Genomic DNA, 26,133 nt, shown 5'->3' with positions numbered 1-26,133 from the left:
AACATTGTAAACATGTTTATTTCTGCTGTGAAGACATTTCAATACAGGAACTTCTAGAGCTTGGGTCACTTCTGCAGCCTGTCTCAAGCGGCCGCTTGAGGAATTACAGTTTTTAGCACTTAGAACAGCCATTCGAGGCAGCTTGAGCTATACAGGTTTACCTTTAACTGAGAGAAAAAACTTAAAAGTCTTCACTGACTGAATTGTAAATGTAAACTTAATGCCACAGTCTAGGATCTGCTGTCATTTAAAGGTTTGTGCGTATGTTTTCGGCGACCTCTTCATCTGACATTTCAAGAGTTCTTTCTCATGTGACTTCTGTCTTCACTCCTGACATAGAGGATGTCAGATACTGATGTAGATTTTAGTTGCTATTCTGGCAATGAATGTGCAGCCACAGTTGCATAATATAGATAGTAGAGTCTGTCTCTTCATGCTGTAAAGCTCTGAGCAAATATGGCTTTAGATACCTATTCTTAGAAGCCTTTTACTGTTTTAACCTCAGTTAATATATGGCATAAAGATCGTTGTTGTAAACCTTGTTGACTAGATATATGATCACACTTTTAAGTTACTCCAGGGCTCTTGCAGCAGTCCCCGTAGGAGTTTCCTCTTTGAACTGCCGCTGCCTCAATGTTATTCCTTCATTTTACCTAATATGGTTTTCTTGGGGAGTATTTCATCCCTGTCCCCGCTGGGACTGTAGTGGTGCCGTCTAGGCTCAACTTGGCCTTGAAGGCTTGTTAAACATTCCTCAACAGACTATCTTGTTTTTGTGCTTAGACTCTTATTTTTAGCAGTGGTTCTCCTTATTAAACAATGTCAGAAAGTAACTGAATAAGTAGTAAGTAAGTTTTGAGGTACTTAATTCTCTCTTTTCATTTCAAAGGAAAATATTATAGCCTACTTTCTACTCTTTTAACAGCTGCGATTTACTCTGCAGATTCAGATTTTACTACAAAACCAATTAAATGTACCCCACCCAATTGTGTCTGTGTAGTCGGGTATAACACCTGCAACATTTGAATATTGCTTACATGTTTCCACATTTCATCCCCCTGGCCATAAGACAACATGCACAACACCTCTCAGTTATGGCCGGGAGGACACAAAGCACAACAGACAAATTGACAATCTCATTCTCGGTTGCACTGATTCCTGGGCATTCTGTTAACTTGCACTTCAATCCATTTGAATTATATGCTTTTAATATAAATCAACTAATAAAATTAATGTGAAGCAAGTATTACCATTTATGTAATAGTACTAATAAATTCAATCTGCTTCCACTACACAGTAGTGTAATAGTAGTAGTAGTAGTCAGGTTTATGCATTCAATATTAATAAAGCCAGTTTATTTGCCCAAATCCAACAGTGAAAATGAATGCAGTCATTTTGAGTTTATTAGTATTATCACATAAATCTTATTACTTGCATCATATTAGGTTTGTTAGTTTATTTATATTAAAACAATGTCATTCAAATGGATGTACATTTTCTATGTAACTGAAATGCATAAGTAGCCAAATAATCTTTTTGAGTGTACCCTCTGCTCAGCATATTTTGAATGTATATAGTTTTAATGTCTATCTGTAGTTTTCTCTACTTTTCTCTGCAAATGTTTAATTTAATTTCTCCGTACATATCTAAATTTAGATCTATCTCAGGTTAATTTTAACGTATGGTTACTGTGTTATAGGTTAATTCTAATGTATGTTCAATATATGTTTGCATGCTGCTACTGGATGCTATCTATCTATCTATCTATCTATCTATCTATCTATCTATCTATATTTAGCTGGCCAGACTTTAATTAAATATTTTTTCTCAAGGAACTAGCACACACAATAAACTCACTTCATGTCTCTTAGAATGAAAGAAGGAAACGGATAAATGTCTAAATACAGAAGGTGCTTTTTATTTTCTGTCACACCTCCACAGCCAAGCTTTTACCAACACGTTTCACAGCATGTGTCATCAAATACATATCATCGTATTCTGCATTGAGACAGCTTTGTCTTTCAGTCCTTATATGAATCCGGCTGCAGTCCTTGCTGTGTTTACAAGACACTTACCAGGGGGACATTTCTTGCAGAACAGGTTAAAGTCTTCCAACAGGTACTCTATTGTTGTGTTGCGGCAGTTTCCTTCTGAGTCTGGCTGATAGGGCTGAGAGCAGACCTATGGGAAAGAGACATGAAACTTGAAGAGCAACTCATCTTTGGCTGTTCAGATTAGCATAGTAAAGAACATACAGGTATTCTTGTAATCCTCTGACATAAATGAGATTCAGACTACTGGATTATATGCAGACACACACATATATGTGTATATGTGTGTGTGTGTGTGTGTGTGTGTGTGTGTGTGTGTGTGTGTGTGTGTGTGTGTATATATATATATATATATATATATATATATGTGTGTGTGTATATATGTATATATGTATATACTGTAATAATCTTTTTTGTTACTGTAATTGTATCACATACTATAAAATAGTAAATAGTAAACATCGCCCTCTGCTGTTCACCCTCATGCTCTGCAGTTTAAATAAAAGCGTGTCTGTCCCTTTAAAAAAAAAATCATGTCGTCATGGGTAGAGGTTTCGCAGCCAATCAAATCATTGTTGTCAACGCGTTGCTATGGAGCCGCTGGAGGTTTAAACGACAAAGAAATCAGGAACTTCCGCTGCTCGACCCGCCCTCAGGTGGATAAACGTGATTTTAACGTGTTATAAAAGTTTAAAAAAGCGTCTTAGTTTTAAAAAGCGTCTTCAATGGACGGACTGGACGTTTTACGACAGCGTAACAAGGACTTATTGGACCAGCTGAAGCGGCTGAGCGGCTGCAGTCAGAGCCGCAAGAGGGACCGAGAGGACGAGGCTGAGGAGAGCAGAGAGCCCGCACAGCTCCTCCGCACCCTGACCGATGGAGACCGCGGCGCGGGCAGGGCTGCCCTCGCCAGACCCACCGTGAGACTCGCGGGTAATGAAACTGTGTGTTTACACGAGGCTAATAACGCGAGATCAGGATGTGCCGACCCTCCAATATGTCTTAATTTGTGTTGTTTACCTCTGCACTAAGGTCACATTAATTACACCGACACAACAAGTGGATAAATGTGATTAATCAGTTAGTGATCAGTTACCTTAAAGGTCCTGTGTGTAAGATTTGGGGGGTTGTATTGGCAGATAAAATATTCATAACTATGTTTTCATGAGTGTAAAATCAAACCTGATAATATAACTTGTGTTTTTGTGATCCTTGAATGAGCCTTGTCTAAGGAGAGACTTTTTTAGGTTTACCTACATGCACGGTAGAGGAAGGTGAAGTAAGGGATATTCATTTGGTTGCAGTCTGCAAACCTCACCGTAAATCCTACACACTGGATAAAGTAATGCTTGACAAGTTGCAATGGGGAGCTCAAATGTGTGGACCTATGGGCACATACTAATTTCCGATATTTGCTTTTTTTTAAAGTTTGGAATAATCTTTTGAATCCTCTGACCTTTTACTGCTTTTTCATGTTGTTGTTTTGTGCAAGTGTCGAGTACAAAATGTAGAAATCTGTTCCTCCCTGTCTCCATCAGATATATGTGAAGGACAAACAGGCATCCGGAGCAATATTACAACGCCACCTTTGACCTCCAAACAGAGTGGACGCTCTGCTGAACATACGACACCGTCTGACCTTTTCAAAGACAGCGACCGACATCTGCGAGTCCACAACAGGCCGCAGGATGCGAGGCCCAAGTCCTGTTTAGTAAGTCACAGCAAAGAACAGGTGAGAAGAAATGAGCTCATGCAGTTGAATAGAGCATCATCACCACACTGATCTTCTACCTTTTTAATCTCAGTTATCTCATAACTTTTAATTTATCCCAAACTCAAATGGTACTCACCGCCTTATCGCTGGAACTCACAGGACCTGTGTGCGAGATGGTTTCCGTAGCTCAATCTCACCTTGACAGAAGCACAATATGTTCATCAGCTGTCTGAGAACAACCTTTTCATCATAACTCAATTTCTCCGAAGCCGAATAATTGCATTGTGTGTCCAAAAGTCCAACATTTTTGTTGTTATCTCCTACACTACACGCTCGGTTGGAGGTGTATCCAACGTGTAAGAAAGTGTATGAGATGATTCGGTAAGTGTTAGACTGTAAAACTTATATAAAAGTTAAAGTCTTTTGAGCTGCTCAGAAAAAAATGATGCACATTTTAAAGCTTTTTAAAAAAAATTTTTTGTTATTTTCCTAACAGAACAAGTGCTAACATGTATGTTATGCTGTGTGTGGGAATAACTTGATGAATTTTTTCTTTTAGCTGATTTATTGGAGGCAGAACATGCTGATCTCTACTCATTTTGTTTGTGTAGAGGGAAGTGCGGAATCGGGTCACATTTCAGTCTAATGAACATGAAGAGACATCCGCCTCAGAGAGTCATCATCACATGCAGCCTTTACTCGGTTATGACTGGATAGCAGGTACGCCTTATCTGTGTTTGCCTCTTTCTATGTAATGCACATTATCCTCTAATGGAGTATTAACAGGTGATGTTTGTTCCCTCTAAGGAGTCCTGGATGCTGAGGACTCTTTGATAGAGCGCTCTGATGAGTTCTTCAATGACCTGTGCACATTTCGATCACTCAATAAAGACGAGTGTGTCCACAGCCTGCAAGCAGAGTGAGTGCTTCACGCTTGAACGCATCTGCGACTGATTATGTGTGTCAAGTTTCGATGGCTTCATTAAATGACTATTCATTGCCGCTCCTCATAGATTTGCTGAGGAGAATCAGTCAGTCCTGCCGCTGCAAACAGACAAGAACGTCCCGGAGGCTAAGACGGACACTCATCAATGTAAGAGGGGCTATTACTCAAATAGACTGATCTCATTTTGCTTGTCATGATAGCTAATGTAGCTGACATCTTTTCTTGCTCACCTTTTTGTTCAGGTACCTTCTCATACAGGATTAACAGCAGACTGTTCCCCGTCCCACTTCACTCTCAGGAATCCTGCCCGGTCTGCAGAAAGCATAAAACCTCGCACCCACACACTGTTGCTGAACCAGCTCTCATCAGGTAGTGATGATGTGCACTATAATTACTTTTAACGAACAACAGAGAACTTAATTGCCCCTGGGCGACAGACATGTTATTTCATATAAATACAAACCCAGAAGGCGATGGGGCCCTTGGCTGCAGTTGACAGCTTTTATATTGTGCTGTTTTGTTAAAAGTAAAGCCAGGAACAGGGCTTGTTTCAGACTTTGTGTCTGTAAATGTTGCTGTCAGGTAATGCTACCTTCAGAAGTAATGTGTGTTGAAACGCATTAAAGCATATCAAAAGGGCTTTAGCAGTGGCATCCTCAGGGATTCACTGGAGTCACCACTGAAATTGAAAAAGGTTTTTGATAGTCATAACAGCAGTTTAGTCATGGTAATAGTCTAAATGTTTAATATGTATTTATTCCCCTTTTTGAAATGACTAAAGCATTACTAGACTTTCAGAAAAAACAGGCTCTACGATAGCACGAATCATCTGTTTATCAGTCTCTGTCATGTTTTTAAGCGATAACCTCCATAAAAATCAGTTTTTGTTCATTTATGTTCAGATCATCCCATTGTACTTGTAACTGTAGCAGCATGTGTATTGTCTCATGAATTTTTTTTTGTTCTATTTGTAAGGGTCAGCATCCCTCGCTCCGCCCTCTTGCCATCTTACAAATACAAAGCTCATCGGCGGAGCAGTTTTGATCCTTCTGATAGTCTGGGGTTACCGTCGGTAAGTAAATGTTTTAATGACACCATTTATGATAACTAATCTGTTTCATTTCCCTTTGTGATCTTTACATATTGTATTAACACTTGTTTGTTTGAAAAATAGTACATTTTATTAATTACATCTTCCTGCATCTGTCCGATCCTGCGCAGCACTGTCTCTCAGGCTGGTCAAACAAAGGTCAGAGCTCACTGCCGCCACCCAGCAGCCTTGACCTGCGGAGCAGTCTGAATACAAAGAACAAAGAGCTGGAGGTGAGACTCAGCCAAACTAAAACATTCTAGAGAATTTCCACAGCAATCATTTTGGCTCATAACAGCAGGGAAAGCACATGTGGAACTAATAACGCTAACAAAGGTTACACCTATCACTTATCAGTTACAAGTGGGCTTTCCCCACCGTGATCTAAAAACAACAGCAAAGTAAAAGATGAATGTTGAACCTTGTGAAGATATGGCACAATTATTTTTCAGGATCTCAAAGTGTCCGGCAGCCAGATCTCAGATGTGTCTCGCTTGGCTCGTCACAAATTCCAACACTTCTCTCCTAAAAGAAAACTAGGAAGCACATCTTACCCTTTGCACTGACAAGCAATTTTTAAGTGACTGTACTTCCTACGAACCATTTTACACCGCCCAAAACAATTTCCCGTTTTTTTTCATGCTCATGTATCTGTATGTGTTTTCTTATAATAATGATTTTCTGAAATGTTTCTACTAAAGGTTTTATGTTCAGGAGGATCTTTTGGCAGAAATGGAATAATATTTAGTATGTTTTCATTAGCGTAAATTCACTTGAAAATAAAAATTGTTCTCTTTTTGTGACCCTAGAATGATTTGTTTTATAATTACAGAGGGAGCGGGTCCCTCTAAATCCTGCACGCTGGATCAAAATAGATTAAATAGATAAGTTAGGAAATAAAATGCAAAATCTTAGATTTTTCTTTTTCATTTTCTGTTTATTTATAATACGTAATGTGATCAAAATAGGCTAGTTTAAAGAACTGGGCATAATTCACTTGTTTATAATGCAGCATTTTATTTATTCTTCATTTGTTCTCATCTGAATTAAAGTTTGAACAGATTTAGACTTCACATGTGACTGAGGATGTGAAGCAAGAGATCACGCTGTTACGACACAGTGGAATCGAAAGTCCTTTAACACAGTGAGATTGTTTTAGAAACGCACAACCAAGGTTCTGAGTTAGTCAATTCTGCAGCATTACGGAAGTCATTTTGAATCACCTCCCTTGCTCGGGCACCAGTCAGCGTTTCCCGTTCCATGTGTTTGCTTTGGCTCTCAGGTTCATGCCTACTTCTGTTTTTGACTTCCTTTGACAATTCTTTACTGCAGGGCTGAAAAACACTGTAGAAGCTGAGGACAATGTACTGTATAGAAGATGCAAGTCACAGGAAACCACAACCACCTCTCACATAATGTAGCAATCCCACCGATGACACGTCAGTGTTTTCCAGTTTGTGTCACTGCTCTGAGGACAGCTCTTTGAGAACTGAGGTGGCATCATGTCATGGCGAGGGTATTGATCATTTCTCTTTAATAAATCTTCCAACATGAGACATCTTGGACTACACTTTTTCTCTCCACTGACTTTTTTCACTGATGAATAAAGTACTGCAAAGATACGCTAATGTAGTTCCTGCTGTCTCTACTTTGATGTTTTGTACCGACTTTTCCAAAGAATAGCACCATATGTCGGTTATCTGGTAGACAAACTGGTGATCTTTATCGCAGACCAGCGACATGACACCAGAGTAAAGCTGTGAAGATGAGGCTTTGAGATACTACATCTTGTCACTGCAAACAGCTGTTGAGGGAAATTACGCTTCTCAAGATTGTTTTATCATCATATCTTCAATTGGTACGCATGTTTTCATGCGGTTTTAATGATGCTTGATGCAGATTAAAAAGATGATTTATCTGAGTGGTAAATAGAGTCCTCAGATAACGACGACACTAGTGTCTCTTCCAGGTGTAAGTCCGATTTCACTGTAATGTGCTCCTAGGAGGAAAACAGGATTTGAAACCTGCCTAAGACCTGTAAAACACCTGTTTCAGATATACATTGTCATTGTTCACATGGTAATGAGCACGTGTTGTAAGCCCTGACTGATATGAACATCTGCACTATAAGAATTAAAGGAACTAAAGCAAAAAAGAAGCCAGAATGTATTTCTCATCCCTGCCTGAAGCAAGTTTCATTTACCAATCTTGAGCTGCACTATTGGAAATTACTCAGCGGTAAGTTACAGTATTACAGTAAGATTAGTCCACCAAAACATGAAAGTAGGCCAAACTTGCTAGAAATAGCTTCTGTAGCTCTTTCAAAAAAAAAAAGTTTCACTTCTACTAGTCACGTTTTTAAGGTATGCCATTTAAAAATCACCTTAGCATTACTTGATAAAGTAAGTAATTTAGTACCACAGAGAAAACACAGCAAGACCACAATAAGCACCAGGACTGCATCTGCTTGATAAGGATGTGGGAGGGGAAACTTTATTGTGAAATGTCAATGTCTCATACAGGAACAAACAAAGCGAAACATAGGGGTATTTATCTGGGCACAACATCAGCACGTACAGTACCTTGAATGAATTATAAGAAGATGTGTTTTAACTGGAGTAGTCTAGAAGGAAGAGAGAAAGTGAAATACTTTAATGGTAAACATAAAGATTTGTATATGATGTGTGACATAGGTTACCCTGTAATAAAATACATTCATTTTAAGACAACATAGACTGACCAGATTGTGATTTTCTTTTTTATTCACCAATAATAAAGTTCATATGTCTCCACGGGGAAGCCAAAATGTAAGTGTGGGGATGATGTTGTAGGGCTTCAGTGCCTTGTTCAGCCAGGAAAAATATTAGCAGAGACCTCAGCACACCCTACCCGCCCAACAACACCTTTATTATCTAACAATGACCTACAGTATCCTGCCACAACACACGCCATTTCTTCTCAAGAAGACTTTGTAAATTCCATTGACATCCTGTTCCACATTCTGCGATAACAAACGCTTACTGTTAATGCTGCGTGCCGAGCTGGCATTGTGAGACGGCTCTTTATCTAGACCTGTCAGTCTGTAAACGAGAATGTGAAATCTGTGAAAGTCCACTTCCTGTTTTAGTAGTGACTACATTTGTTTTTCTTTTTTTGTTGTTTTGGGGTTTTTTCCCCTAAAAAAATTCTGTGCTCCACATTTCATACAGTCAGTCACCACAAATTCACAGATACTGCATGAATCACACAGGGAGAACACATTTTCACTTTTCTTTTCTTTTCTGCCTTCATCCTGTGCAAGTTAAATCCTGCGTGATAAAAACTCATGTAGGAGGTCATTATTTTGAATTCCAGTCGTGGGAACAGAGTTTTTTTTTTTTGTTAAAGAATGTCAGTACACTGCCAAAAGTTGGATTTTCTAGATTAAAACCTACAGACTACACACAGGTTGATCAGCATGTAATGAATGAATGATGTGACTACAAACCCCCCTGGCTGTGATGATGATTTAGATGTGTTAAAGTGGGTGAATACATATACAAACAGTTTTCTGTCAAAAATGTCTACTACTAATTAAATCTACTTTGATTCAATCCTATAAAACATGAAAACTATTTAATCTATCAACAAAAATGATCACATTGTATTTTCTTGCTGTATACATACAACACATATCAACATGTGGAAGTGCAGCAACCAGTTTTATCCACATATAAACCCTGTCTACTCTTGTAATGGTTATTCATGTTAGATCAGCATATCTAGGTTAGAGCCTCTCTGCTTGTTTCCTTCCTCACTCTGCTCGGTTCAAGGAAATTGCTCCTGTTTGCAGTGCTAGCCCGCCTTTAAAAATATGATCAGTACAGTTCACACGCTGGTAGCTGTATCCTCTGCACTGTCGAGAAGCAATGAAGGACATACTTGTACTGCTGGTTCTGCTGAATGTCCAAACTATCAAGGTAAGGTTTGTGTGTGTCTGTAAGTTTGTCATGCATGTTTGCAGTTTTTATCAGGGACTCTCGACCGGATAAATACCAGCCGGTGTCAGGAATTCGACCACATACTGCTTAAACACAAAGTGAACTGTCAGTTTTTCGTACATGGATTAATTCAAGGGAGTGTGAAGTTTTCAAAATCAGAACTTTAAAATGTGTACTATTATTTTTGTGTCATAACCCTGAAAAGTAAATCCATGTTATCTTTTTTTAAAAAACGTGTTTATAGTCTAACTAAGTAACTGTCACCTGTCACAGAGCTAAGAAGGGGAGAATTTTTTATTTCTTTTAAAACATGTCTTAAAACTCATTTTCTGTAACACTACCTGATGAGTTTTGTCCCGAGCGTGACAATGTTACAGTTGAAAGTCTTACTGTAGAAAATGAACACTTAGTTGTGGTGTGGTGAACCTGTATGAATATTTGGTTTCGATCGCTTGGCATCTTTTGCAGTTTCAAACTGAATGCTCGCATTGTTTAGACATGAAATGATGTAGCAACCCTTTCTACTGTCTTTCACTATCACTGTGCATTTCTCTTAAAGAGGCTGAGTTCGTTGAGGAATGCAGCCAGGGAGGAAAAGGAAAAACAAAGGTTTTATCTTAATCTCGTGTTACCAGTGGTCTCACCACAAAAGAAGCCTGTGCTTCTGAACTGAGGGCTTCTAGGTTGCCGCCTCTATTTCCTGTAATACGAGAAACACGCCGCTGCTGTCAGCATATTCTAAGTTTTGCTTGTCATTGGAGGGCACTGTGGTTAGAGACTTTCTACGCATGCACAGTACAGGTGTGTCAGCAACTGTGCCATCTCCAGCACACCGTTGCTGTGGTTATAGCAACTGTATTTGTGCTATTTTGGCGTGTGTGAGAGAGACAGGTTAAGCATGGGTACACGTGTGCAATGTGTGACCAAAGACTGAAGATTTTTGAAGGGCCCCACAGAGTAGAGAGATGTGATAGAAGTGATACGCACCTCCTACAAATTCAGAACAATGGTTGTCTGTGTGACCATGTCTGCTTGCAGCTCAGGCCGGCGGCATTACCAGAAGGGAAAAGGTGGGCGCATGTGTGGGTGATCTGGTACTACTTTAATCTCCTGTTTAACAGGCTGAAAAACTTTTCCACTCATTGGTCAACTTCACAATACCCTCTGTCACCCGATGACTAAATTAGTGATTTTAAAATTACTATCGTACTACCTGTCTGATTGGTTGTCTATAGTTTAGGCTTATGATTTACCTCAGACGAGGTGCATTTCAAGGAAAAACGTCTGGCCAATACAAAAGTGGGATGCAAATATATCTCACAAGTTTCAATTTCAAAAAGACTGAATTCACCTTGAAGCCCCCCTCCCAGTAGTCTGAATCTCATTTATGTCAGAGGATTACAAGAATACCTGTATGTTCTTTACTATGCTAATCTGAACAGCCAAAGATGAGTTGCTCTTCAAGTTTCATGTCTCTTTCCCATAGGTCTGCTCTCAGCCCTATCAGCCAGACTCAGAAGGAAACTGCCGCAACACAACAACAGAGTACCTGTTGGAAGACTTTAACCTGTGCTGCAAGAAATGTCCCCCTGGTAAGTGTCTTGTAAACACAGCAAGGACTGCAGCCGGGTTCATATAAGGACTTAAAGACAAAGCTGTCTCAATACAGAATACGATGATGTGTATTTGATGACACATGCTGTGAAACGTGTCGGTAAAAGCTTGGGTGTGGAGGTGTGAAAGAAAATAAAAAAGCACCTTCTGTATTTAGATATTTAGACATAGTTTCTTTGTTTCATTCTAAGAGACATGAAGTGAGTTTATTTTGTGCACTATTTCCTTGAGTAAAATTATTTGTTTAAAGTCCAATGGCCAATATGAATTCCAAAATAGATTTGAGGTTTACAAGTAACAAAAGTGTTGCCTATAAACACAACCCAAGATGGAGGAAGTAGGAAGAACTTTTACTTAACTAAGGGTAACAACATCAGAATGTAAAAATAAAAAAAGTAAATGCACTTCACAACTATAATATGTACCCTGCAGTATCATGCTCACACCCTGGTATTCTATCAATAGTCCCAACTTGAAGATTTGTTAAGCCTCTCCACACCAGTTACTGTTGCTTTGTCAGTTCCTCAAATTCAAGCACAGCACATGTAACGTTAATTTCTAAATATTTCCAGATTACCCTCCGAGTCTTACATTTCAGATAGAGGAAGACAGACAGAATAATTTTAATGACAGCTAACTTTTCCTGCTGACTCTGAAGTTTCCTGCTGACTCAACTTGTGAACAAGAGCTCATATGTATTGTAGACACATTAACTTGAACTTGATGGCAACATACAGATGAAGACTGAAAAAGCTGTATGTCTCAGGCAAGAAGTCAGTTAAAGAGACTATATGGAAGAGATGAAAATAAAGAAAGTTGTTCTTGGTTTGCAGGGTGCAGTGTTTATACGAGTGTTTGGCACTATCTGGGTAGAGTTGCTGTAGTGTAAACTTCCCTAAATGTTACTGTACTGTAGGTACCACACAATGTGGAAATACTACACAGTTAACAGTGCTATTTTGTTTTTTAACATAAGTTGTAACCCCACAAACCAGTGTGATCGGTTATTTAACAGGTCCTTGGCCTGGATGTATCCGGTTAAAACTGTAGGTATAGCCAGGCTAACGGTCGCTGTTTTATTTTAATTTCATGCTCTGTCCAGTTGGAGATTTCACAGTTATTTCTTTTCTTTTCTTTTGCACTTCTCTTAAGCAATAGACATGATTGGTAAAATTGTAGCTTGCAGCCCAACACTGAAATTTCTCTGGAAGATCTGCCCCCCCCCCTACACCTTCCTACTCTTCTTGTAAAGGTTCGGGGTTATAAAAACTGCTGTTGTGTTCGAGCAAAAATTTTCATCACATGTGTCTTCTAACCTCGTCTCCCACTCAGTGTGAAGATAATAGTTTTGTATCCCACTTTCTATTCAGCGAGCGGGGTAGCAGCAAGTGTTTCTTTGAGCGCCTTTCAGCTGTAAAATGCCTGTGCTGAAGTGCATATCCACAATTGCTTACTGCACTCAAGCACCCAAGTGAAAAAATTAACACTTATAAATGCATTAATATGTAATATATATATAATAAAACCACCCATGTTGCATTGTACTAGATTGTAATGAACATGCAGGAAGACGCAACAATGTATTTTAAATATTAAAAGCAAGATAACCACATGATACTATGATGTAAAATATGTAAGGAATAATTCAGCTTTAAGTTTTCATCTGTATATTATATTATAACAGGACAGCGACAGAAAGTAAAATGCTCCCAATCAACTGACACTGAGTGTGAACAATGTTCACCGGGGCAGTTCCTAGAGGGCTGGAACTACTCTCCCAACTGCCTTTCCTGTAAAATATGCAAACCAAGTGAGTGACTGTACTCCTTATCTGTTGATTTGTTTAATTTTGTAAACACAGACTGTCCTTGTAAGCTCAACATTTTTTTTTCTCTTAATAAAACCAGTTAAAGGTCTGCAGGATGTCCAGAAATGTTCCTCTACCACAAGGTCCAAGTGTGGGTGCCAGCCAGGGAGGTATTGCTTCATGGGGTTTGAAAACCTATACTGTGACGAATGTAGGAAGTACACGGAGTGCAAAGCTGGTTATGGAGTACTTACACCAGGTACAGCACCTATTTAGTCTATAATATAGTCTATAATAGTTACATTGAGTGCCAATGTACATGCAGTTTTTACATTTATTTCGAAATTCAGGGATTAACCCTTCAGAAGATGATCTCTTTTTTGTGAACGACCTTTATAATTACTGCAAATTGTATGTCAAGAACAGAATTCCAGTTTGGAGAGTATATATATATATATCATATCCATCATAATAGTGTCTCTTATGTCTATATCAACCAAATATACTGTCAACATTAGTCTGTAAAATGTTACATTCATATTAAATGAACTGTGATGTCTGACAGTGAAATGTGAGTGAATGGCAGCATGTTTGTTTTCAGGGAAGGCTAACTCAAATGTAAAGTGTCAGGGGTGCCCTGATGGGACGTTCTCCGATAGAAAGTCCTCCACAGACCGCTGTCAGCCTCACACAGTGTAAGTGAGGAACATTCACATCTGTATACAGCTGCATTGGGAGCGCAGATATTTGACCTCTCTCTCTCTCTCTCTCTGTCTCTTCAGCTGTCATGGGAGGGTTGTGAGAAAAGGCAACGCTACTTCAGACAACGTGTGTGAAACTGAAGCTTTTATATCTACCACACAGCCTCGAGTCTTAATAAATAAGGGTGTGGTTACAACTGCAACTACAATGGCGGGCACACTCTCAGCGAACCCAGAGTCAAAGACAGAATCCATACTGTCTCCCAGCACATTTGTTTCAGGCGTAGCGAACAACTATTCAACAAAAAGCCCGCCACCAAGCACAGTATCGGACGTTAAGCTGGGTACGGTAACTGATTTGATGTTTTCAAGTAGTCATTATGAGAAAACTGTCCAGTCGAATCAGTGTCTCAACATTTCTCTCTTTCTGACTCTGAGTTGTGTTGTTGTTCTCTGTTAGGTGCAATCATTGCGACTGTTGTTGGAGTACCAATTTTTATCATCATCATCATTCTGCTGTTGCTTTCGAGAACCATCTGGAAGAAAGGTAACTGTGTCCTGTATATGTAATAAGTGCATTAATCATCGTCCATGTTTTGTGATTGTATCTACACATATATTCATATTCATCTTGGAATACAAAATCATATAATGTTGACAAATGACGGTTGTTATCAGAAGCTGTTTGCCTCGCATTGTCACTTTGTTACTTACCATTACTGCATGTTCACTCTGCTTTTTTGCCCAGATGCTGCAAGATTTCAACCTAAAGTGGATGCAAATGGAAACTGTGAGACTGCTGATAAAGTGAGTCTTCCCCTCTTGAATACCTATAAATATTGTTGTAGCCATACAGAAGACTGAGAATTAACCTTTAATGTCCTTACGCTGCAGATCAATCAGGGTTATTTGGCGGAAACTCAGGTGACTTCATTCACAACAACTTTACCAGAGCAACAGTGTCTGCTGGAGAAAGGAGAAGCCTACAGTGACCAGACCCAGTGTGGAAACAACAAAGAAACTTTGACTAGAACAGAAGGCTGCAGCAGCTCCGAGTCCAACGGACCTTTGCAATCCACCATGCCTCTTCACAATCCATACTCTGGTCTGTCTGAGCCCATGTCTTTACACTCCCACATAGAGCCTGTTGCTCAGCAGACCAGCGTCTCCACACCGTCCTCCACTCAGCCTGTGACAACCAGTCCCCACGTCAACGTCAGCATCATTGTTAACATCGGTAACGGGACTGGTGAGACAACATCTGTCATGCCCACAGACTTGATGCATGTAGACTCTAATCTCCCCTTTGGAGAGAAAGAGGAGTCCTCTAGCACCCCACAGCAAGAAGCTGGCAAACAATCACTGATGTCAGTACAGGAGAGCACAACCTGCTGTGCATGAAGACTGACCTGCACGACAGACTTTTAATCTGTTTTTGCTTCATGTCATGATAAAACATTGAAAAGAACAGGCGAGGTAAGGCATGTTTTTAACATGACAAGCTTATGCCTTTATTCAAAATTATCCACTGCCACGTTGTGTTTATATATATATATATATAGTATGCTGTAAATAAAGATGTAAATATTTTTGTCCTTCAGTGATGTAGAGCAAGCACAAGTAGATGCAAATTAAAAATATAAATACTGATGTAAATAATGATGCAGTATGCAGTTTTTTGTACAATTAACACGTCATGTATATTTTGTAAGAGAATAATGCTTTTTAAAAAAATTTATTAAATGTGTATTGTACTGTATATGGTAGTCAGTGGTGGCATTAAAGTAGCATTAAAGTGTTTAGAACTTTTATCAAAACAAGTTTCCAAAATGTAAAGAATATTTCAGGTCTTGCATTCATCATTTGACTTAAAAGTGCAGGTGTAAACGGAGCAAGAACAATAAATTTATTGTCAAAAGTAAAAGTACTCATTAGACAACAGAAAGGCCCCTGTAGTGTTATATTAAGACTGTAATACATTAGTAGTGATGCATCATCGTGCAAGTAGCGTTTTAATGTTATAGCTGGTCATTGCAGAATTATTTTAAACACATTAGGTTTAATTATGGGTAGTTTTATTTCTAAAGTAAAATCATATCGTGGTTTAAATGGTTATGGTGGGAAACATACAATATTTCTATTTTAAATGTAGTGTAATCAACTTTATTTATATAGCACATTTTAAAGTTCTTTACAGAGCAGAGGACCCAACAGAAGGCCAGGACAAAAGTAAAATCGAGAAAATAAAACCACAACAAAGACAAAATATTTATAAGAAATGCTTAAGAAATGCAGTAAAAGGAGGAAGAAATAATAATAGCACCAGGAAATAAAAAGGAAAAAAACTGACATAACAAAGGCAGGTCTGATATAAAAAAAAAATTATATGAAATGATAAAAAGACTCAAGTTATGTCAAATTTTTACTTGCATGTATCTAACAGTAACTTAGTTATCATCATACTGATGTCATAATATGTAGATCTCATGATAAACATAACATATATTATTATATCATATTATATATATGAACTGTAGGGTTATATTTGGGAATGACTGATGCTTCCATGAGGTTGATATTACAGGTTTTACAACACACACTCACCTGTGACTCTTCATTCATCACCTGGATGTGTGAGGGGCGCTGCTGCCCCCTGCTGGCCGAGGACAGACACTGCAGCCTCACTCTCTCTCGGCTCATACAAACGTCAAAGTTGACTCTGACAGGACATTTTCACAGCAGTTCAAACGCTTATTTTGCTTTAGGTCAAACAGTTTCTCACACGGACCCAGCTGCTGTTTGTTTAGTATGTTTGTTTGTATTTAAAGGTAGCTTTAGCTGCGATGCTAACCAGAAGGGAAGAAGTGAGCCACTCCATTATGACTCAAACTTTATAATGTATTTTTTTTTTTTTTACATCCCGTATTCACTCAATAAATCACTACAGCTCATAAATAAATCGATCATGAATTAACTTCTAATCATTTTCATAGCGCATTTATCCACACATTGCAGTTATCTTGTAAATATCCTGCTTGAAACCACCCCCCCATCGTTTGAAACACTTGGTATCGTCTGTTGCCGCTGTGTGCTGCTCTCCTTCCTGAAAGACACTTTGCACCGCTGAAGCCACAACGGGGAGACCGGTGAGTCCAGGCTCTTTATCTCTGTCCCTGCGCATGCATTCGGGTATGAATTGTCATATTCAGATACCCACACCTCTCATGTGCTTCCCCTGTATCTACATTTTTTAATATATAGCTGTTTAAATGAGTGTTTCGCCCTTTTTGTGTGTGTGTGTGTGTCCCTGCTCCACTCTCATCCTCCCGCTGTGCTCGGTGCTGTCGTGGTCCTTGCTCGGTTATGTTTACAAATCAGGCTCACAAGTGAGGTGGAAGACGACAGTGAAATGGCACGTATGCTACAGAGCTGCAGCACAGGTGTTGACAGTTTTTTAGTTTTTTATTTAAAAAAAGCTCAATGCATGCTGTTGAATCCTCTCTCCCTCTATGTGGGAATTTAAAAGGACGCTTCCTGCACACATGAGGGGGGTAAGGAGAGGAAGACAGCAGCGGGGATCATACCTCTGCAGGTGTTTCCCTGTTTTCCTGTTTGTTGGTGCAGACAGTCAGATGTGGAAATCAACAGATCCTCCACAATGACACAGGGGGTGGAGGTGGAGGTGGAGGTGGGGGAGGGATGTAAGCAAAGCTTCAGCATATTCAGGTGATCTCTCAGGTAAAGGTGAAAAATAAAAGTGAAAGTAGGTTGTATATCTTGTCAAAGCTGAAAGGAAATCGCATTAAAATGGAGTTTAATCTCACTGTTAAGAGGTTACAAGGGCAAGCCAGGACGTGTTGCAGCTCCTGTTTGATATTATTAGATTTTTGCTGTATTTAAGGTGCTTTGATCAACAATACTTGTGTATTTGCTTTCAAATGGGGCTAAAGCTACTATTTCATTCACCGTCCATTAATTTTTTCAAGCAATTTATTATTGGGGGCTTAAAATGTGTATGAAATATTAAGAAAACTGTTAATTGTTTGGTTGTTCTTGCTTGAAAATGACTGATGATTGTTGCATCTCATTTTGAAACGTCCGCTTTCAAACCCAGCTTTAGTAAATCTCAACAGCTCCATGACATTTCTATGTGTTAAAACTGTATTTTAAATGTTTGTTGAAGTCTTTGTTTGTTAATGTGTAACCATAAGAAGAATCTGCTCCTGTTAATGATTCATTTGTTCTGCACGTATTAGACCGTCCAGTAAGGTGTGTAGCAAAAGATGTGTTTCTTATCGTAGTGTTGCTATTTGTCCTGTTCCAACAGAGACAATTAAGGTGACGTCCCAAGATTCCTGAAGATCTCGTCAGTCAGCTCCCGCGTGGCAGTGAACCCCCTCACTTGAACATTAAACCAGTTATACTCCGCTCCAGAGAATTGCTCTCTTAGATGCCGCTCAGTCTCCGTGCTTGCAAATGGCTTGCTGTCTGAAGGACGAGCTCCTCTGTTCCATCTGCCTCAGCATCTACCAGGACCCCGTCAGCTTTGGCTGCGAGCACTACTTCTGCAGAAAGTGCATCACCGAGCACTGGAGCAGGCAGGAGCCTCACGGGACGCGCGACTGTCCTGAGTGCCGGAGGACCTTCACCGACCCTCTCCTCTCGCCGAGTCTCAAGTTGTCCAACATTGTGGAGCGCTACTCGGCCTTCCCTCTCGACGCCATCCTCAACGCTCAGAGGAGCTCCTACCCCTGCAAGGACCACGAGAAGGTCAAGCTCTTCTGCCTCACTGACAAAAGTCTGGTGTGCTTTTTCTGCGACGAGCCGGCGCTACACGAGCAGCACCAAGTAACCACTATTGACGAGGCTTACGAGGAGATACAGGTCAGTAATGGCATGCACTCACGCACTCAGACAGCTCATTAGCAAGAGTGAGGCGGACATTTTCTTAAAAACCCACGAGTGCTCTGCGCCACATTCAGGCCGTTGTACTCATTGACGTCGTGGCGGCTGCCCAGCCTCTGTCCTCTTCTGCCACGGAGCAGCTCCCCTGAAGCACTTTGGATTTGGTGCTTTGCTCATAAGTACTTTCGGTGCAGTAGGTGCTGAGAGCTGAAATATATTTAATTTACTTATGCCCACATTTAGCTGGCTGCCATTCCTTCTGAAGTAAAGGTTTGTTTTATATAGAAATAAATGACAAACCGGCCTTTGTATTGCCTCAAGTAGTCATACTCTAACGTAGTCTTGGTGTTTTAGATGCATTTTAGTGACAAGGTTTTATCTTTTGTTTAGGTCAAGAATATTTTTCATGACTTTGAAGATACTATACAAGTTTGTGGCACTGTCTCTTATGTGTTTAGACTGAGTCATATTTTCCGCATTAACAGGAATGGTTCAGTGTTTGTGTTCCTCTCAGTGTTTGGATAATTCAATTCCCGCAGAGGCAAAATCCAATAACTGTGAAACAAAGCTCCTAATCCCGCTCCGTCTTTGCTCTAGTTTGCACAGAAACACATTCCAGTCTAATTTTCTTTTCTCGAGCCTGCAGTATATATATTCACATCTACTATCTATGTAACATAAACACATTTGGTTTCTGGTTTTCTTGGCAGACAGCGAGGTTAACCTCTCTGATAAGAAACAGACCAAAGTGTTGATGATTAACACTCAGCTTTGAAGCGTTTACAGCTCTGATCAAACCTCAGGCCTCATCAGCTGTCACACTATAATAATCTGTGATTTTGGCTTCATAAATTTGAGTTTAATGTTATATAAAATGTTTGCTGTATGTCCACATTTCTGTAGCTTTGAGTCTTATTGTATTATCCTCCTTCCTTGCAGCAGTGACTGTATCCATGAATCATCACAGCCTTTGATTATTCATTACACTGACCTCTTGCACTCTGAAACTGAATCTTTGACACCGGGAAACTCGTTTTGGCCTTTTTATTCTGAATCAGTGAGCAGGTTTATGTGCAGACTGCAGCCTGAATTATAAACTCCATCTGATGGACAGTTCAGAAGTCCTTTGGTAGTTGCTGTCTTTCTGTAATTTATCGTGACACACTTCAGAATTCAAGAGAGGAAATAAATACGACATCTCCAGTATATCTATTGTTCTAAATTTTAGGTCCTATCACACGTATACTATCCTGGTTACAGACCACAGAAGCTGACAGCATCTCTGATCTTACAGTGTTGTGCTGTAAACACAGAGCCAGAGCTGGAGCGAAGTGTGGATGAGATTGTGCAGCTGTACAGGTTGTAAGTTGACCTTCAGTCTTTACAACAGTTAAACTGAAAGTTAATCGCTCTGAGCAGCTGTTCATGTTGACTCAAATGTCTCATGGTTTACTCTCTTATTGGTTATTTATCTAAACCGCGGATCGCACTGGATTTATCTGACATTCCCACTATCTTTCCACATTACGCACATGACACACAGATCTCACAGAACTTTATTTACTCTGTCGTATATATTGCTTTATTATGTATATTATCCTATGATGCTTGTTAGTATTTACAGTTGTTTTTCTGTCTAATTGTATTTTTCTATGTTAATACTCACTTCACTTTGCTGTTCTGACGCCTACACCAAAACAAATGTACTCAGTCAGTAGTCCTGTCTAATTATCAAGCTTAATATTGGTTGCTTTAAATATTATTCATTTTAGGGAAAGAATCCTTGTTGTTTTTAATTGGATTATAACCAATTAACTCCCCTGAGGTAGCTGAGAGGAGACAATCAACAATTAAAACATGAAATAAAAAATCAGCACAATGAATTCAATTAATAGATTACATGTAAAAATAGCGAGGTGGTTAGCGGGGAGTATAAAGCTGCAGTCGCGCTTTTCTGTTTTGTGCATTAAATGTAATTAACAGCGCTGCGAACATCAATGCTGTCCTCTTTCATTTCCAATCAGGCTCAGCACTGGAAGTCTGAGAAAGGTCAAAACTGTGTAATCTTGGAGCAGAAGTAATTAGGCCCAGCACAAGATGTTTCTCTTTTCTTGGATACCAGCTTGTCCCCTCTGCTTGGAGCTCTTTTCAAGCCGGCGGTCTGGCATTTTGTGTTCTGGCAGGAGCTTTGGAGGCTTCCCAGAACTACAGTACTGAAAGAGAGTATGTATGTATGCAGAGGCCACACTGGAAAACAATTACGTCCCGTGATGAGCTTGGCATACTTGTTTTTAGATTTAAGAAGTGTGGTGGTTTGTTGCTTAATGTCCCATCCTGATGAGAACAATACAAACGTCAGAACGAGGCAGAAGATGGTGTGAGGTTTTAGATCGCAAAGTAAATTTTATTATGAATGTTCTATCACTGTGAACTTTATTCTATGAATCAATTTGTTGTAGGCCAGATCCCATGTGAGTAATACATACTTATATTAGTGAACTTACAAGTCTACTTGTAATGTCTTTTTTTCTGAGCAGACAGGAGCTGCGTGTCGGATACAAACAAATGTGTGAGTGCTGTGCCTGCAGGCACAAGCTTCACTTTTAGCATGAAGCTCAACAATGCTTAACTGAAGTGCCAGAACAACATGGCGAGGATGTGTTAAAGAGCAGCAGCAATCAGCTCCAGTGTTTTGCGCATGCCGTGCCAGCTTGGTGCCCTCCTTTTAAGATGAACCTTAGAGATTTTGGAGGGTGGGAAAGTTTGTAGATGAGGAGAAAAGGATTTGGTAGGGTGAGAGCCAACGCTTGGGCTTTTTGTGTTGAGTTGTTTGAGACTTTGGCACACGGGATTTGGGATTGGCTAAGACAGTTTCTGATTCTGTGTGTCTATATGTTGCTCTCTCGTCTGTTTGCGTGATACAACTCCTCGTTTGTGTGGTTCTGCAGACTCCTCTCTCTGTAAGGAGAGTTTACAACGAAAGAGTCGTGATTTTGTTCTCAGGAAACCTACTCATACCTGACTAATAAGGTTTCACTTTTACTGTCCATTTTCCTGGAAGCATTTGCTCTTAGGTTACGTGATCCTCCCACCTTGTCATTTGCTAGAAGAGCAAGAGAGTTCTCGTTAATCCAGCTAACTTCAGTATGACGCCGAGTGTGTTTCACAATCATAGCTTTCAGTATAACAAAGTCAAATTTCAACATCTACATGATGCACAGACACTTGATGAAATACCGAAGTGTAGTCCTGTGACCTAAAACTCTGTGAGTCCTCCCTAGCCAAATAGATCTGGATCTCAAACAGACTTTTGGTGGCATGTGTAATGAGGAGAACTTGAGCTGTAAATGTTCATAGTGTGTATGTATCCATGGCTACAGACTAGACTCCCAAAGAGTTCAGATAAACAAGGCACTCGTGTCATGTCATGTCATGGCACTACCGCCCTAACTCTGTGTTGACAGTGTGTTTTGCTGGCCAGTGATGAGGGCAGGCCTTGGTTGCTTTGTGGCAGGCAGTAATCTCCTTAGCCTGGCATGTCACTCCGCTGATCTCAGGCCTTGAGTCTTGTTGCTGCGTTGAGAGCTTTACTTCCCACAGATTTGCATCCTTTTCCCTCGTAAACACTCCTGCGGCCAGATCCGTGATGCACAAACACATCCAGGACCCGACACGCATCTGGCAAACATTCGTCCAACACATAATTGCTTGCTTGCGTGTACTTCTCAACATAAAGGACATTAAGGTAGGATCGGGGAGGATTTGTTTGCAGCTCTGCCATTTGTTTCAGGGAGCAGAGATTTCACAGGGAACTAATGCATTCTGATTAGGAGGGGTATTATTCCACCAATCACATTAGACGACATTAAACACAGTTTAAATGTAATGCACGAGAGCAGAAAGCACATTTAATACAAAAATATCTCAAACTAAAACATTAAATGGAGCCTCAAACGGCACTGGAAATCTCCGGATTCTTGCACATTAAATCCTCTGTTATTTTATTTATTCATTGACCTGTTGGTCTTTGAACTCCAAACATTCTTATCTACAGAGCCACATCCTTCACCCTGTAAAGTACATGCTTTATGTTATGGGGAAATAATGCCTTTTTATTTTAGGCTATGAGATTACAGCCCCCCTAGTCATGCTACACTTGGAGCACTGGCACCATCCTAAATGGAGGTTGGCTGGATCGCTGTAACCCTGATCGGAGCTCGACGAAGCTGTGTGCCTATTATCACACCACTGTGGCCTAAAGTTGGCAGTCAACTCCTGCGGAGGACAAAGTGAGGGCCACAGCAGCCACTGTGCCTTAATTGATTGAGGCTGTCAGTCGGCGGTGTGCGACCACAGTATTTTAGGATTGGACTGACTCTTCCTGCTGTCTTGCCCTGGGGACATGTTTCCGCTCTACTTGACAGTAAGACCGAAATAAGAGGGGGAAAAACAGACAGCAGCTCCTGGTTTGTGCATATTTGGGCACTTTTGTTCCAGAGAGTATAGATACTGTAAATGCTATAGCAGCAGGCGGCTGTGCAGTGATGCTGGTCGCGCTAAAGACCATGCAGCTGAAGAATTAAATGATGTTGAGTCACACCCACACAGATGTGTCCCTAGAAGTGACCAAATGCACCTGTTTGCTGCTACCTAGTTCCTTCTTCCTTATCAGGCCACAAAATTGATTTTTAATCATGGAAAACGTGTTTGCACAGTTTCTCATCTGCCTCGCCATAATGCACAGTGCCATTTGAAAAGGCCGAATGAGCACACCGGCCTTTTAAAGTATTACTCTTGGTTTAAAAACAAGGCTGTCTTTCACTCTCTGACTGTCAGAGCCCTGCCGAGAGCTCTCTCTATCTCTATCTCTCTCTCTCTCTCTCTCACTAGGCCTGCCATCACCACACATGGCCGTGCTGCTGCAGTAATGAGTCAGGCAATTTCAAGGGCACCCACTGCTGCCATCTCCCCTGTGGCTTGCCTCAGTCTGCTCTTCTTTCCTCTAGCAGCTCCCTCTCTCTCTCTCTCTCTCCGTCTCTCTCTCTCTCTCTCTCTCTCTCTCCGTCTCTTTTTTTTACCCCTCCTGCACTGTCTTCTCTCTCCGTCTCCTCGTTTCTAAGGTATGTGGCTTTATTAAATGCCACAGATCTTGTCTGTTAGTCTCCAACCCTCCCATACTGCTAATTTCCCTCCACCCGCCCACCCCTACACAAGTGAGCTTGTCCTTCTTGGTGGTCAGTCAGTTTGGTGTGGCAGAGAGGTTGCATTCAGGCGGAAACGGAGCCATGGGGAAAGACAGAACAGTCATGTTCCATTAAAAGGGATGCTGGCATATATATCCTTATCCAGAGAGAGGCAGTAGCTTGTACTGCTTATCACTGATACCACTGATGACGCTTGAGGCACGACAAAGCCAGACTGCATGTTTACTTCAGCCCATGCTGCTGTAGATTAGCAGATAAACAGCTGCATCAATAGGAGAAAGAAGAGCTAGTGCTGCGTCCATCACACAGAACATTTTGTCTTGTTTAGATGATTACTTTGGCTCGCGCTTAAGTTAAGTGCGTCACATGATAGTACATCTGTTATGCATTAGGACTGTTTATGTAGGCCTTCTGCACAGAGCAATCTGTTTGCAATTTGCCATATGTTTTCCAACAAGGAGAAAATGCTAGAAAATGGCTGCGTTTTTAATACAGGGCAGGAAACATGCAGGAGGAAGATGTTTTACAGCTACAAAGAGACCAGAGCTCCGTTTCCCAAAATGATCTCAAGGCTAAGATGGTTGAAATATCAATTTTATGAACTTTCTGTGAGCTTAACCAGGGTCTAAAAGTCTAAAAGCTGAGTAACTGCTTGGAAATGGTCATAGATGAATGAGCAGTTTATATTTTGATTTGTGCAATCAAGTTTGACAGTTTTCATCACGATCCTCTCCTTGATTTTATGTTTTCAGCTTCCATATTTTGTCTTTTCTTTACTCATGGTGCATATGTTGTGTTGCAGTAGGTGTAAAACAGAAAATATATGAATTAAAAACTGGGGCAAAGTTGCATTTAATCATATAGTCATGTAGATATCACAGAGAGGCTGCATTAGCAAAGATGGGTATAAGTAACACTGAGTGAAAGACATATTATTGATTACCCGTTTACCAGGTACAGCTAGCTGAAACTGCAGGATCTGTAAACAAGAGACAATGATTTGAGCATCAGAAGAGTTCTGGTTTCTTTTTGTAGTCCGAGTAGTATTGACCAGTCGCATTTGTTGTGGAGCTGAAATCAATGATCAGATCTGGAGGGAAGTCTTATACTGTTATATTTATTGAATTTAGCCAAGGACAAATAGAGTGACTCTCAAAGTACATCATGTTGGCCAAGGAGAAATAGAGACCTCCTCATGTACATCATGTAGGTGCGTCTGAGTCGGTCTCACATTTTGCCCAACTCCTGCTGGTGGTCAGAGTTTAAACCCCTACAGATAACACTACAAATACTATACGCCCAGAAATAGTCAAAGAGAATGTATTTACCCATGTCAGTGTTACCGTCAGCACATTCCTAGTCTAGGAAACATTCACTTCCTTCAACCATGGTTCAACAGGCTGGTACCTGCTCTCCTCAAACAAAGCCAAACAGCAGCCTCTCAAACCAAAGAGAGGCAGTGTCTTCCCTGATAAGATTTAGTGCTGTTACTTTCTATGACCTCAAGGCCCACGTGTTACCCCACGTAACCCAAGGATAGAAAATTCTTTTTCAGTCCAGAAAACTTTCGCCCCTAGAGGCTAAATAGTTCATCAGATTAAAGCTGATTCTCATTCTCAGGTTCTGTATAAATAAATCAATAAATTCTACAATCATAAACAATGTGTCATGTTCAGTTTCACTGTCAGAGTCCTGTTGATTTAACTGTAGGGTCATTTTTAAAGATGCAGTTTGCATCGCTGTTCAGCTTTGCTGATTTTAATGAGAGCTTCTTCTAATATCTAGTTTACCTCCTACCTACCTGAAATGACCATAAAGATGAATCAACACTAAAACAGGTGATTTATTGCAGGGCTGTTGTGTTAGACATTATTAGTAGACATTTACGAGCAACTGAGGGATTATTTGCTTAGCAACATTATAAATTATACAACCTCAAAAATAGCCTCTTCTGAAGAGGTGTGTTCAGCAGACATGATTCAGCCTCTGTGATTCATTATAAATGAATGCATTGTACCTGTTGTATCACATCAGTAGTTGGACTTGTATCTATCTAGGAGTGCAGTGCATGCTTCAACTGGTCTGGCAGCCCGTAGAGCAAGAGGAAAGATCGCTGGAGAG

At 40.2% G+C, this 26,133-nt stretch overlaps 3 protein-coding genes and 1 long non-coding RNA gene across 9 annotated transcripts in view; 3 read left to right on the top strand and 1 right to left on the bottom strand.

The window, feature by feature from the left end:
- The first annotated feature begins 2,623 nt into the window (after positions 1 to 2,623).
- On the top strand, positions 2,624 to 7,955 carry miip (migration and invasion inhibitory protein). 2 transcript variants are annotated; one of them, XM_010731358.3, is made up of 9 exons: positions 2,624 to 2,984; positions 3,590 to 3,783; positions 4,377 to 4,485; positions 4,573 to 4,684; positions 4,779 to 4,858; positions 4,954 to 5,080; positions 5,687 to 5,783; positions 5,933 to 6,034; positions 7,134 to 7,955. In XM_010731358.3, exons 1-9 carry the CDS (start codon positions 2,777 to 2,779, stop codon positions 7,137 to 7,139), a joined length of 1,035 nt encoding a protein of 344 aa, XP_010729660.3. In that variant the 5' UTR covers positions 2,624 to 2,776; the 3' UTR covers positions 7,140 to 7,955. The 2 variants fall into 2 exon arrangements, with proteins under 2 accessions (XP_010729660.3, XP_010729659.3); XM_010731357.3 differs by lacking the exon at positions 7,134 to 7,955 and adding an exon at positions 6,254 to 6,609 and having other exon boundaries at positions 2,625 to 2,984.
- Positions 3,615 to 6,361, bottom strand: LOC113745912 (uncharacterized). Its single transcript, XR_003462480.1, has 4 exons — positions 6,223 to 6,361; positions 5,903 to 6,007; positions 3,902 to 3,962; positions 3,615 to 3,755 (listed from the first exon to the last, which is right to left on the bottom strand). It is a non-coding gene; the product is annotated as an uncharacterized LOC113745912 (long non-coding RNA).
- A 1,606-nt stretch (positions 7,956 to 9,561) lies between the features above and the next one.
- tnfrsf1b (tumor necrosis factor receptor superfamily, member 1B) lies at positions 9,562 to 15,559 on the top strand. The gene is made up of 9 exons (XM_010731359.3): positions 9,562 to 9,760; positions 11,268 to 11,373; positions 13,080 to 13,205; positions 13,303 to 13,461; positions 13,804 to 13,897; positions 13,985 to 14,247; positions 14,364 to 14,450; positions 14,652 to 14,710; positions 14,798 to 15,559. The coding sequence occupies exons 1-9, from the start codon at positions 9,710 to 9,712 to the stop codon at positions 15,302 to 15,304; spliced, it is 1,452 nt and encodes a 483-aa protein (XP_010729661.3). The 5' UTR covers positions 9,562 to 9,709; the 3' UTR covers positions 15,305 to 15,559.
- A 1,294-nt stretch (positions 15,560 to 16,853) lies between these two features.
- The window catches only part of trim62.1 (tripartite motif containing 62, tandem duplicate 1), a 33,065-nt gene continuing 23,785 nt past the window's right edge, over positions 16,854 to 26,133 (top strand). The window contains exons 1-3 of one of the 5 annotated variants that reach the window (XM_027279568.1): positions 16,854 to 17,049; positions 17,282 to 17,343; positions 18,231 to 18,787. In XM_027279568.1, the coding sequence (XP_027135369.1) occupies positions 18,380 to 18,787 (408 nt within the window). In that variant the 5' untranslated portion in view covers positions 16,854 to 17,049; positions 17,282 to 17,343; positions 18,231 to 18,379. Of the gene's footprint in view, positions 17,093 to 17,281; positions 17,344 to 18,230; positions 18,788 to 26,133 lie in introns of all 5 variants that reach the window. The other 4 variants (XM_027279567.1, XM_027279564.1, XM_027279566.1 and 1 more) reach the window with 4 other exon arrangements.

This window comes from Larimichthys crocea, chromosome VI (assembly GCF_000972845.2).
Source record: "Larimichthys crocea isolate SSNF chromosome VI, L_crocea_2.0, whole genome shotgun sequence".
Classification (NCBI taxonomy): domain Eukaryota; kingdom Metazoa; phylum Chordata; class Actinopteri; family Sciaenidae; genus Larimichthys; species Larimichthys crocea.
Note: the sequence above shows the minus strand (reverse complement) of the source record. Positions and strands in the feature narration are given on the sequence as shown.